Genomic DNA, 14,075 nt, shown 5'->3' on the forward strand with positions numbered 1-14,075 from the left:
TTCAATCAAACTTGTATATTTTATTTATTACTTACCTCCGATTAACCCTCCTAATACCAGGTGATTTTTAAAACCCGAGTCCGCTTAAATTCCAATGTTTTTTTGTTACCTATTCTATAACACATTGGTTATAAAATAATTAGTGTATTCCACTCATGTATACAGTCAAAATTTTTTCCCAATTTATACTTTGGTAAGCATAGGAAAATGTACACATATACCAAATATGCTATTGAATTCTCCATCTAATCTAAATGATTTTCGTCCAATCAGTATGCTACCAACTTTATCAAAAACCTTAGAAAAAGTAATTGAGAAACAAATTAGAACCCATTTGTCCTTAAATAAGTTAATCCCGGATGTCCAATCTGGATTCAGATCTATGCACAGTTGTTGCACTGCTCTTTTAAAAATTGTAGACGATATAATTTCCACACTGGACCAGGGTAAAGCAACTATTCTTGTTTTGCTAGATCTCTCTAAAGCATTTGATACGTTAGATCATGCCATGCTTCTAGCTATTTTACATTACGTAAGTTTCAGTCCGGGAGCCATAGCCTTAATTGACAGTTATCTTTCCAACAGGAAGCAAGCAGTTAAAATATCGACTTTTAAAAGTGTTACCCGGGGAGTACCACAAGGGTCCATTCTTGGACCATTATTGTTTCTTATTTACACATGCACCACAGTAAATTGTCTCCAATATACCACATTACATTCTTATTCTGATGATACGCAGATTTACTATTCATTTCCAGCTGCAGATGTAAGTAACGCTTGTAAACGCATAAACGCAGACCTACATGCTTTGCAAAACACATTTCAATCTCACTCTCTACATTTAAATTCAAGCAAATCTACTGCAATATTGTTCAGCGGCGCAAATCAGCGGGAAATGCTAATGTCCCAAATCAATATTAATATTAGGAATGAAGCGATTACTTTTAAATATGTTGTAACTAATCTAGGTCTATATCTTGATAATAAATTGCGTTTTAAAAACCATATTTCTATTTGTCTCCAAAAAGCTTACGGCAATCTTAAAAAGATTTACTCTATTAGACACTCTTTAAATATAAACATAAAAACTCTTCTTTGTAAATCTCTAGTCCTTTCTAAGTTGAATTATTGTGATATACTTTATAATACTTGTCTAGATACTAATGATGAAAAAAAAAAGGTGCAGAATGGATGTATGCGATTAATTTTCGGCAAAAGGAAATATGATAGAATCACGTATAAATTTTTAAATGGTATTATCATTTCAACTTTCAATTTTGGGTTGAGTGGAAGAGCAGGAAGTAATAATTTTTGTTACAATCTGAACTCCGCTCTGTGAGAAGTGAGTAGTTGGTAATAAAAACACATTTTTTTTCGGGTAAGGTGTAGCTCAATAAAGGCATTATTATTATTACTATTATTATTACCGCTTCACAGTGAACTTGAACAAAGATATGTCTGGAAATAACGAGCTATATCAAGAAACGTATTGCAACAAGCGAGCGTGGTTGCTACGATTTCTTCGGACCTAAAGGTTTCGGTTCATTCTATGAAAATCCGACCACGTGACAAAAATGCAGGTTTACTATTCGTTTAAAAGGGTACCCTACTCGCGATTGTTTTTTTTTGCAGAAATAGGGCTCGTTTCGGTATTTTTACGGGGTGAGAGTTGAAGAGGAATTTGCGAGCGATCATGTAGTCTACTTGGGTCAGTTGTTTCTACTGTTAGAGAGGTTTTTTGTGAACCATTGTGCACCAATGTTAGTGCGTTGAAATTGAATTTTTACCGAGTTATAAGAGCAGACCTTATTCTGCATATCTGAAGAGATTCTTTGTGCGATTTCAAGAACTGGATCGTGCATTTTTGGAGTAAATTTTATACGGAGTTGTTACCTTTGTAAGATACACATGGCACGTACATTACTTCACGAATTGTAACGATATAAAGGAATATTTCCAGAACGTCTTTCAATTTTGTTTCCTAGTAAACTTCAATGTCGTAACTAAAATTGATCGTTAAAGACATTGAATTTTCATTAAAACTTTGGGGAATTCTTACCCTAAAATTGAGCACCAGTTTCCATTTTGTAACGGTTGCAGTCTAAATAATTACACCCATGGTATAATAAAAAATTACACCAAAGCTTTTCTATCTCCTTAATTAATTAGAAAATCTCATTTTTTCAGTTGGGCGTAGCATGCTAAAGAGGTCTGAAATATGCAAAATTGAATGTGTTATTTCCAATGTTCGCGATCTTTATGTAGAAAACAAAATCATAAAAGTATATTCTTTATTCCACTTTATGCTCACATTTTGTTTGACATTAAAAATTTAACAAAATAGCATTAGTGCAGAAATAATTTTTAAGCAGCAACAAATCTCTGCCCTCTGTGTCATTCTAATAGATAAGGATCAGAGCATTGGTAACAGTAAAAATGTAATGAATTTGTCCTGGGCGGAAAATAAAGATAGCTACGCTTGCATGTATAGACACATGTTAATGCATATTGCAGGCAGAAATACGGATGTAAAAAAACCGGGGTAGGTTTAGAAATAAAACACTGGATACTGCTTGATTGTTGATTGGTCAATGTTTTTCTTTGATTTGCCAGCAAAAGATCCATTCAAGCGATGTCAAAAAAGATCAAAGCAATGCACTAGAAATTCCAACCCTTTCTATTTACACTGTTGCAGGTTGCATTCGAATGTGTGGTTGACACAGGTACTCTTTGCTCACGGCACTGAAATACAAATATCTACCAATAATCTTTAGATGAATAGGGTTGCCATCTCAAAACTCTACCAACTAGGACAGGAAGCATGAAAACCCCGGATTTAGGGATTATAAACCCGGACAAGGGTGGAACGAAAAAAATTTTTTTGTAATATCTACCCGTCATAGCATTTAAAACGTACATTTAGTTAAGAAAATGAAGTGTACAAAATCTCAATGAAAACAAAAGATATCCTGAGGTTCCTAATCGGCCTTAAAGTTTCCGTATAATTTAGCCGTTTCCCGCCTATTTCTAGCTGAGTTGTAGATAAGAATACCATTCCAGAGACGCCAATAGGCGAGGGGGAAGGAATTTGTCTGTTTCCACGGACCTCGCTACACTATATAGTGTTTTGTCGTCAGTTGCTAAGTGGTAATACACCTTTGCGCGCGTCATGTCAGTAGATAGGCTATGAGAGTTCTGGCCCACTTTTGGTCAAAATCCCATGTTATTTCCCATAAGAAATTCTAAGGTCCATTTCGGTCATTTTTGTATCACTTCTGTCATGTGCGCATGCGCGTCCCGGGCTCGCCGGCAGGGATGTCGTTGGTCGCAGGGTAACACAGCCGGAGTGTGGTATTTCGGAGAGGCGTTGGTCCGGGCAGCCGGGGTGTGGGAACTTTTACCGCCTCAGCTTAATCGACTTATTTCGACAGCCGTGGTGTTGGTATTAGGCCATATATACCTCTTATATATATGGTATAGGCTCTCGGGGTGAGGGACTGTTTTTCCGTCCAATTAGTTTCGCTCCTTTTTTTTCGGCAGCCCGGGTCAAGGTTATTTTGGAAGGCTTCAGTTCGGATCGAGGTTCGAACCTACTTCCCTCCGCACTTACTGCTGTATCAGAGGTCGGATAACCAACTGCGCTACCAGAACTATTACTTATCGACTGATATAGATGAGCCGTGTCTTTCCGTTTGCCTCATATTTTTGACAGTTATGCTTCTCATAAGCGTTGCGGTAAATTTGTAGACGCGGGGATTCGAACCATCGATCTTTACATTAGAACCATCCATCTGAACCACTCGGCTACCGCGCCTTAATCATATCTACGTTAAAACAATCATAGGTAGGTAATTACTTGTGCTATTTATAGAATAAAAGGAAGCATTGTAGAAAAAATCGTTCCCCGATTCTCTAATTATTAAAACGAGAATTAGTCGACGTGTTGTTTAGATTTCCTATAATTATATGACATTGCATCATCCAGCTGTAATACTAGGTAACTTGTACTATCCAAGTCGTACGTGTATGGATGTTCTTCATATTCATTTTGCGATTATGGATAAAAATAAATGTTATATGGAATAGACTTCCTGGGATGGAATGTGTAAAAATGATCGGTCAGCTATTATACAATCGTCCTCTCCCTTACTACTTCATTGTTGAAAGCATTGTAAATTTAATTACGAAGAATAATTTCAAACTCCAATACATAAATAGAACAAATGCAATTCTCGTATCATAGTACGCATTCAAAAATTATACTGGGGCGTATTAGAATTCTTTTTGGGGAGCTTCATGGTAATACAAGCGGTATTTGGCAGCTACGGGAATGAAAAAAAAAACGACTGAAGAAAAACTGCGCTACATTGGTAATCTTTCCCGCGATTTTACGTATAGTAACACTTTTGTCAAATTCTTTTTACCACCGCGCACATCAAAAGTTCGTCGGGGAACATTCCAATATAGGAAATGCACCGCGATTTTTTCGTGTCCATTTTTCTGAAGGTACCTTCTGCATTAGCGCGCACGCAAGGTCCTTTTTTACTGTGAGTTCGAAATTTCGGGCGGCTATGAGGTATCCAAATACGAGTAAGTGCATATCCTTTTTGCGGCGAAGCAATTTCTTACATTCCCCAATCTCATAATGAAGCCGCCATGCCTACTTGAACGATTCAGTATTGCATTATTATGTTCACACACTAAAAAGTGTAATTGGTCCATATTTAAAATACGCGTTGCACTCATGGCAAATGCTTACCCCACTCCAACGAGCACCCTGTCGTGTTGGACTGGAGAATGGAGATGAAAGTAAATTAATTTCAAGTTCAAAATATAAACCTATAAACAAATGCAATTCTCGGTAATAAGTATCTGCTCGTCCCCGTCGTCCTTTACTGCTCTTGCACAGTACGCATTCAGCACGAACTATACTCGCGCGCACTTATCAGCTTTTGTATTACAACTCGTTAGTTATGCAGATAATTCCGTAATTTTTTTTGCATAGTTATCAAATTACCGAACTTTTTTGTCAATAAATCGTATGGAAAGCGGTACTTTTTTTCACGATTTTTACCATTCTTTTCCATGGCGTTTAGTCCTGTCCACCGTCCTGTCTTTGAACAATAGCTCAAATTTTGAGTGACAGTAAATCGCGAATGTCAATTATATTATTCAATTATGTGTAATTAAGGATCACTACGCAAAAAAATTTCGTGTACAACACGTGTTGAAAGTGTCTTTTTTCATTAATATGCTTGATTAACTCGGGCTTCGCCCTCATTAATCAAACTGCAAATTCACGAAAAAATGTATCTATTACACTAAATTTCCCGTGTAATTTTACGTATAGCAAACGTCTAATTGAAAATGCTTACCTCAACACTATTATTCAAAGCGCCTGTCGTGTTCTTGTTGGATTGGAGATGAAAGTAAATAATTATAAACAAATAAGTACAATAATGTGTTTCAAATTTTAAAATGGCCTGAGTTCGGAAGCACGCCGCACGGGTGTAAAAAATAGTGATGAATCGACTTTGTTCTTTTCTGAAACGAGAGCCGAGGAGAGCGATCATCATTTCGCAGAAATATACACACTCTCATTAGAAATTGCATTTTCAGCGCCTTATAAAAGGGTGATTATTCAAATTTTTTCCCATTTCTATTCGAGTATTGCTTGCAATTAGTCGTTGCGTTTGTGTGTTTATTAGTTACCTATCTGTTGGTGAGTTTTATTATTATTAGCAGTAGTAGTTATTCTTTTAAATTTATTATTATTTGACGTGCACGTAATTCGAAGCGCGTTATAAAAGAGGAATTATTCAGATTTTTTCCATTCCTGCTCTAGTATTCGTTGTGTTTAGACGTGTTGTGTTTATTAGTCGTGTTGGTGAGTTTTATTTTTATTATTAATAGTTTTTTAATTTATTATTAAAATTGATTACACGTACAGGTACACGTAACTTCAGCTCGCTATAAAAGGTGCATTATTCAGATTTTTTCCATTCCTGCTCTAGTATTCGTTGTGTTTAGACGTTTTTGTTTATTAGTCGTGTTGGTGAGTTTTATTTTTATTAGCAGTAGGTTTTTTTAGTTTATTGTTAAAATTCATTAGACGTGTAAGATGTTTGCAGATTTAGTGAAACACATTGCAGGTATTTTAGGTGTGTTAAGAACTAATTACAGCGATAAATCAGTTAGGGAAGGGATAAGAGAGTGTGATAAAGCGACACGTAGGATTCGGAATTCTTTGCGTGGAGCTTTACCTATAGGTGAAAAACAACATCATGAGGCTTGTTTACGTAATATTAAATCGATGCGTAAGCATTTTAAATTAGAACAAAAGAGGGGCCAGGGTATAGCATTGAACAAAGAAACCGCAAAGCATCGCGTTCATTGGGATGACTCCATTTCAGCTTTTAGTAATAGAATACGGACTGGTGTTATTACTAATCTCAAACATAAAGACCCCAGCCGCTTCTTAGTGGACTGTAAGGTAATCTTCAAACGACAGGTTTTCAACGCCTTGAAAAAAGACGAGGCTGTGAAAGTAAATGCGATTTTTTGCGGGGAATTTGTGATTACTCAAGGGGAAAAGACTCTCAATGAGTATAAGTACTTCACAACATCAAATGCGGCAATATATAGGGGTACTGACATAGAAGAGTGGTTTGAGGAAAAGGTTAGTAAACCCCTAATGAAGAAGTTATCGGAGTTTCAGGAATGTAACAGCGGTTGGGCACTTCGAGCCGTCGTTAATTTAGGGGTTAATTTTAACAAATTTACACCTCAACTTGGGTCTTCATATGTTGAGTTACCTCCGCAAATTCAAACAAAAAAGGCCTGTGTTAACGTCAAGAACGAGGATCATGCGTGCTTTGCGTGGGCGGTGGTTTCAGCATTATATCCTGCTGATAAACATCCTCAAAGAATATCTAAATACCCTCACTACTCGTCTGTGCTTAAGCTAAAAGGGATCCAGTTTCCGATGACCATGAGACAAATTTCGAATTTTGAAAAACAGAACAATATCTCCATTAATGTGTACATTTTGAAGAAAGAGAAAAAGGATCAGTTTAGTACCCTGCCTACATACCTAACTAAGGAAAAGATGGATAAACATGTGAACCTGCTTTTAGTGCAAGACTGCTATGAACAACCCACTAAATTCCATTATGTTTGGATCAAAAATCTTTCACGGCTAGTATCTAAAAAGTTAGGCAAAAGGAATGGACAAAAATATGTTTGTGATAGATGTTTACACTATTTTCATTCTGAAGACAAATTAATTAAGCATACTGGAGATTGTATGCAGAAGAATGATACCGCAATCAAGATGCCTACGGAAGAAAAAAAGATGTTGAAGTTTAAAAATTTTAAAAATAAAATAAAAGCCCCCTTCGTAGTATATGCAGATCTCGAGAGTGTCCTGAAACCTAGCGCGAAAAAGACCGCATACCAGCAACATATTCCGGCAGCTGTGGGATACTACTTCAAGTGCTCATATGACGAATCTCTTTCATTCTACAATAGTTACCGTGGTGAAGATTGTATGCGGTGGTTTGCTGACGAGATGAATCAACTCGCGGAAGATGTCTCTACTGTGTTTCTTTGCCCCTATAAGATGCAAATGACTCCACAACAAGAAATCGAATTCCAAACAGCAACTCACTGCCACATTTGCGAACAGCCATTTACAGCAGGGCAGAAGAAGGTTCGAGATCACAATCACCTCATTCCAGAGAACAACTTCCGCGGAGCTGCATGTGAAATTTGTAACGTCAACTATCAGGACACTCATACAATTCCGGTAGTATTCCACAACTTGAGTGGATATGACGCTCACTTTCTTATAACGGATATTGCCACTAGAATGGGTGGTAAAATCGACTTGCTTCCTATAACCAAAGAAAAATATATCTCTTTTACCAAACATATCAACGAGTCACGCATCAACTTTAGATTTATAGATAGCTTCCGGTTTATGGCATCATCCTTAGATAAATTATCATCAGCTCTAACAGAATTTCCCAATCTCAAGTCACAATTCTTTGCTCTACCTGAAGATCAATTTAATCTTTTAACTAAAAAGGGTATTATGCCGTATGATTATTTAGACTCATTTACCCGTTTCGATGAGCCTTGCCTCCCTCCTCAAGATGCGTTTTACAATAAATTGGAAGATAAGCCTTGTCCCCGTAGGATGTATCGTAGAGCTCAAGAGGTGTGGAGCAAATTTAACTGCAACAATTTAGGTCAATACGTTGAGTTATATATGAAGACCGATATTCTCCTCCTTGCGGATGTATTTGAACTATTTAGATCAAGCTGTATTAGTACTTATGATTTAGATCCAGCCCACTACTTTACACTGCCAGGCTTTACTTGGGATGCCATGTTGAAACACACGCGGCAAGAGTTAGAACTCCTTACCGACCAAGATATGTTTCTTTTTATTGAGCGAGGTATTCGAGGAGGTTTGAGTCAAGTCTGCTCTAAGAGAAGAGTCCACGCAAATAATAAATACATGCCCAAGTATGATTCAGCGAAACCTGATGTATATTTGATGTACAATGATATTAATAACCAATATGGATGGAGTATGAGTCAATATCTTCCTTATGGGGGGTTTCAATGGGTAGATGCCAACATCGATGTTACTATGATCCCGGATGATGCAAATGAAGGCTACATTCTAGAAGTTGATTTGGAGTATCCAAAGCAGTTGCATGACTTACATCAAGATTTACCATTCTGTGCATTACATATCAACCCGAAAACCATGAAACCACCATCTAGAGCTAAAGAAACTTCAAAACTCATGGCAACCCTAAATAATAAAGAAAAATACGTCATCCATTATCGCGCCTTGAAACAAGCATTAGCTCACGGATTAGTTCTCACTAAAGTACATAGAGTACTAAAATTTAAACAGTCCCCTTGGCTAAAGTCCTACATTGACCTGAATACGAACCTAAGAAGAAATGCCAAGAATGAATTTGAGAAGAACTTGTTTAAGTTGATGAACAACGCAGTCTTTGGGAAGACCATGGAAAATGTTAGAAAACGACTTGACGTTAAATTATTATCCAAATGGGAGGGTCGTTATGGTGCAGAATCATATATCTCAAAACCAGAATTTAAATCTTGCGTTATATTTAATGAGAACTTGGTGGCGGTAGAAATGAATAAGCTTGAAGTATATTTAAATAAACCTATATACGTAGGTCAAGCCATTCTTGATTTAGCTAAGACGACCATATACAGCTTTCACTACGACTACATGATGGATAGATTTGGAGGTAACTGTACTGCCGTTTATACTGATACCGATAGTTTAATTTATGAAATTCGAGAGCAAGACCCGTATATGGTTATTAAAAGCGATTGTTTTAAATATTACGATACCAGCGATTTTAACCCTAACAACCCATATGACATACCTCTTGTAAATAAGAAAGTCTTGGGTATGATGAAGGATGAAAATAATGGGAAAGTAATGACTGATTATGTAGGATTGCGATCTAAACTGTACACGACCAAAGTATTAACCACCAAGGATGATTTAATAAAATTGCGTCAGAAATTAGAAGCGGAAGAGTATGAGGAGGATGAAATTGCTACGATTATTAAAAATTATGGTTTGATAAAAAAGGCAAAGGGGGTAAAGAAAAGTGTAGTCGAGACTAAAATTTCTTTTGATGATTATGTGGAATGTCTGGAGACATTTAAGCGCAAAACAGCATCTCAAAATTTGATTCGGACAGATAAACATCAAGTGTATTCTATAACACAGTCGAAAATTGCTCTAAGTCCCGAAGACGATAAGAGGTATCTAATTCCCGGCTCATTTAACACTCTTCCGTGGGGCCATTATGCTATTGATAAACCTCAAGATGTTGCCGATAACCCGATGGATGTTGATTAATGTGCAGATTTGGTATCCCTCCTAATGTATTTTTGAATTAGTTTTTCTATATCAATCTATTAATTTACCAACCCACACTTTTTTTTACTTAACCAGACCTACAATAGATTAATTCTTAACAAAGAAACCTGTTAGGCCTCCATTGTTACTTTCCCTCTACATACAAAGTATGTATAAAGGAAAGTATTGTAATCGTGATAAATTTTCGATATGCCAATATTGCGTTTTCTGGACGTTTAGAAGCACTCAGATGAGCCCCAATGGGCATGTGAGGATCGTGGATGTTGCGGAAAGTTATCTTGAATCGGATTAATCAAGGAGATAGTTGTACTCTCTGCAATTATACATCAGAAACCACTTCTGCTTCTGATCAAATGTGATAACATTACGTCTGATTTATATGTAAACAATGTACCTTTTTGAGTTATGTTAATAAATGATATATAAACACCAAGGAGTTTTCATTTCTCTACGGAATAATAGGGACGTTTTTAAAAATTGTACACTATTTCCTTTTTTTTTCATCATAATCACCGTTCCGATCAATCCATCTTTTTGAATCTACCCCGCATGTTATTCCTCGATGTTTCGTCAGATACGTGTGGACTAGCGTTGCGCTGCCTTCTTGTTTTGTATTCCGGTGTGAAGGTTCTCCAACGTCTCACAGCGCTCCGGTAGGCAGGAATTCACACAACCCCGGTCCTAAAAAGAAAACTCAGGCAGACGGCTTTGGTGATGATGTTTCCATTGGCGGATTTTTGTTTCCGGAGTCGTGTAGGGAACTTAGCTCTCGTCCACCGGCGCAATCTTTTTTGCACAAAAAAAACGAATCGAGTCGGGCATGCGGATGGAAATCTGCAACTGTTGTGGAAAGTTATATGGATTAATCAAAGAGATAGTTGAACTCTCTGCAATTACACATCAGAAACCACTTCTGCCTCTGATCAAGAATATTATACGTTTAATTTAAATATAAATAATATACCTTCTTGAGTTGTGTTAATAAATGATATATAAACATCAAGGAGTTTTTCATTTCCCTAAGGAATAATTTGCGATTCCACTCTCGCGAATGTTCTTCTTCTACCGGGAGCTGGTACCTACGTAAAATAAGGTTCCCAATTATTTTCACAATGAAAAATTATGTTTATTGGTATTTTTGGAAACTTTACACTATTTTATCATAATCACCGATCCGAGCGATCCATCTTTTTGTATCTACCGTCGCATGTTCCTCTTCGGTGTTTGGTCAAGTCGAGGAAGAGACACTAGAACTGTAAGAAGGGTGTGTGTATGTTGTACGTGTGGACTAGCGCTGCGCTGCCTTCATGTTTTTTATTGCGGTCTGAAGATTCTTCAACGTCTCATAGCGCTCCGGTAGACAGGAATTCGTACAACCCCTTTAGCGATGATGTTTCCACAGACGGATTTTTGTTTCATTTTCCGGAGTGAACCCAGCTCTCGTTCACCGGCGCAATATTTTTGCACACACAAAAAACGAATCACGTAATGTTGGGAGAGTCCATCTCTAACGGCAAGAGTGAGTGTCGTGGGTGGAGAATTGGTAGGAGGAAGAATCAAGCTATATGCCAGTGTGGAATTCGGTTACTGTTTGTGTCTGCATCTTATGTATTTTTTTACTTTTTAAATTGTAATCATTTGACATTCAAAAATTATGGTAGGCCTATTAGTTGTTTTTTATATACTCTATATATAAGAAATTTCTAATGGGGAACCCTATAACGAGGCCAATAAACACCTCCAATAAAATTACATTATTTTAATGTGAATTTATTGCCTCCTGGGTGGCCGTGGAAAGAGGTGTATCTATAAGACGAACATTCTCAACCGCTGCCTATGCCTTTACCATGACAACTGGAACTTCTTACAGAATAACAACGGAATTTTTTCAGAATTCTCGAGGTTTTTCATATAAAATCTGCTTACCCTTCATCAGTCGTGCATACCGAATTTGCATGAAGGTTTTTCGTATAAATTCGGCCTTCCCTTCATTGGTGAGCGAATTGTACCGGTGTATATCCTGTTTATCATTTTCTGTATATCAGCCAGTTTGCTCGGTGTTGATAGTTTACATTCTCGTGACCTATACAGCGATGATTGGCTTCTAATATCCATCTATTTTTCTTCAGTTGATACCACATGTTCTAGTAATCGAACAAGCCTCAACTGGACTCATTGTATGGTCCTCTACAAATTGGGGATCCAGGTTTTCCGATGGCAATGTAGCAGATTTTAAACACTAAGACGAGCTTTCCATTAATCTTTAGCTTTAGCCTTTTATCTAATTTAGTGCTAGGTCCCTAATAATAATAATAATTTATTAAGAAAATAATACAATTATAATATTTATATCTCAAAAGCGGACCTTAAGCTTCTCGTACCTAACGGCAGGGATGGATAACAAATGGTTCCCGAGTCCCATTTTTGACGTTATAAAAGTTAATAAATTGAAAAGGTATAATGATAGTTTATACAATAATGACTTATGGACAAAATTTAATACTCGATCAATTTCTCGACGTACAAGAATCTTATATTTATTAACGTGATGTCCCCTTGGTACATAGAATGAAAATCTGAAACTATGCATTCTGAAGAACGTCATTTCTGTTTTTAATTCTTGCAGTCAGGTAGGGAAAGTATACAAGTAGACTGTAGTGTAGTCCAATTGACTTTGAATCAAAGAATTTGTCAGAATATTTTAATGGTCCGTTCAACAAATCCCTAAATTCGTATAACGCTTTCAGTTTCCCATAGGCAGTTCGTAATTTCGAAGTTTAAATTTTTTGTATAAGCGACGATTCTTAGTACTGTTGTCTAGCTGTATTAGACGACCATCTAAAGTAATTTCTCTACGTTTATTCGCAATGAATATACCTACCTCTCGAATATTTGATACTCCAACACATATGGCCACCGTTTTCTTAGGGTTCAAATTAAGTCCATTCGACCTACTCCAAATAAATATATTTTCCAAGTTTTTATTCAGAATACTGATATCCGGGCATATGTATATAGCTCAACTGGAAGTCGAGTATTAACCAAGCCACTTCCATCGATTCGAATGCTACATATTTTCCACATAAACTGGAGGGTGTTTTGCGTTCGAAAGATAAATTAAATAAAGGATTGCTTAATCCCACAATCAAGCTGCTTTTGATTATCGATTTAGCGGGAAGACAAATAAACCATAGTAAACGAGTCAACAGATAAGCAGATTAAAAACGGTGTTCGGAAACAGCCTTCAAATGAACAGCTTTTTTAAATCTCTTCATCTGTTTATCTGTTCATCTGTTTATCTGTTCATCTGTTTATCTGTTCATCTGTTCATCTGTTCATCTGTTTATCTGTTCATCTGTTTATCTGTTCATCTGTTTATCTGTTCATCTGTTTATCTGTTCATCTGTTTATCTGTTCATCTGTTTATCTGTTCATCTGTTTATCTGTTATCTGTTCATCTGTTTATCTGTTCATCTGTTTATCTGTTCATCTGTTTATCTGTTCATCTGTTTATCTGTTTATCTGTTCATCTGTTTATCTGTTCATCTGTTCATCTGTTTATCTGTTCATCTGTTTATCTGTTCATCTGTTTATCTGTTCATCTGTTCATCTGTTTATCTGTTCATCTGTTTATCTGTTCATCTGTTCATCTGTTTATCTGTTATCTGTTTATCTGTAGTAGGTACCTATTTACCAGTTTATACATTGGACCTTTCCTCGAAATCGACAATCAATACATATCATTAGAGGAATGAGTCTAGTCTAAAGAAGGTGGTTCATGTGAGCGTCACCGAAACCTTGAACATTTGGTCCGATTTTTTTGGGCGATTCTCTATGCTAAAATTCCCCATGAAGATCACAATACCACTGTGATAAGAAAAAATCCCTTTGGGCTCGACCGATCAGGTGTGGGTAGATTTTGTTCCAATATGGCGGAATTGGCTGATTCACGAACTTGATCGAGAGTTACACCAACCCTTAAAGTGTGGTTGAAATCGGTTCATAAATATGAAAGTTAGAATGTTTCTTGGAAGTCATAAACCTATATACTGGTACCATTATAATAGGTAGATAGATATAAATCTACCAAAAGGGCTCTTGATCTACTGATCGAGAGTTACACCAACCC

At 36.7% G+C, this 14,075-nt stretch overlaps 1 protein-coding gene across 1 annotated transcript; it reads left to right on the forward strand.

Moving 5' to 3' along the window:
• The first annotated feature begins 5,212 nt into the window (after nt 1–5,212).
• LOC116173265 lies at nt 5,213–11,653 on the forward strand. Its single transcript, XM_031490622.1, has 2 exons — nt 5,213–5,887; nt 5,951–11,653. Exon 2 carries the CDS (start codon nt 6,122–6,124, stop codon nt 9,923–9,925), a length of 3,804 nt encoding a protein of 1,267 aa, XP_031346482.1. The 5' UTR covers nt 5,213–5,887; nt 5,951–6,121; the 3' UTR covers nt 9,926–11,653.
• Nucleotides 11,654–14,075: the final 2,422 nt, after the last annotated feature.

The sequence above is a fragment of the Photinus pyralis genome, unplaced genomic scaffold, assembly GCF_008802855.1.
Source record: "Photinus pyralis isolate 1611_PpyrPB1 unplaced genomic scaffold, Ppyr1.3 Ppyr1.4_LG6, whole genome shotgun sequence".
NCBI lineage: Eukaryota > Metazoa > Arthropoda > Insecta > Coleoptera > Lampyridae > Photinus > Photinus pyralis.

What these genes read in the sequence shown, in the direction of transcription:
- LOC116173265 (XM_031490622.1), top strand. Translation starts at nt 6,122, where the DNA reads ATGTTTGCAGATTTAGTGAAACACATTGCAGGTATTTTAGGTGTGTTA.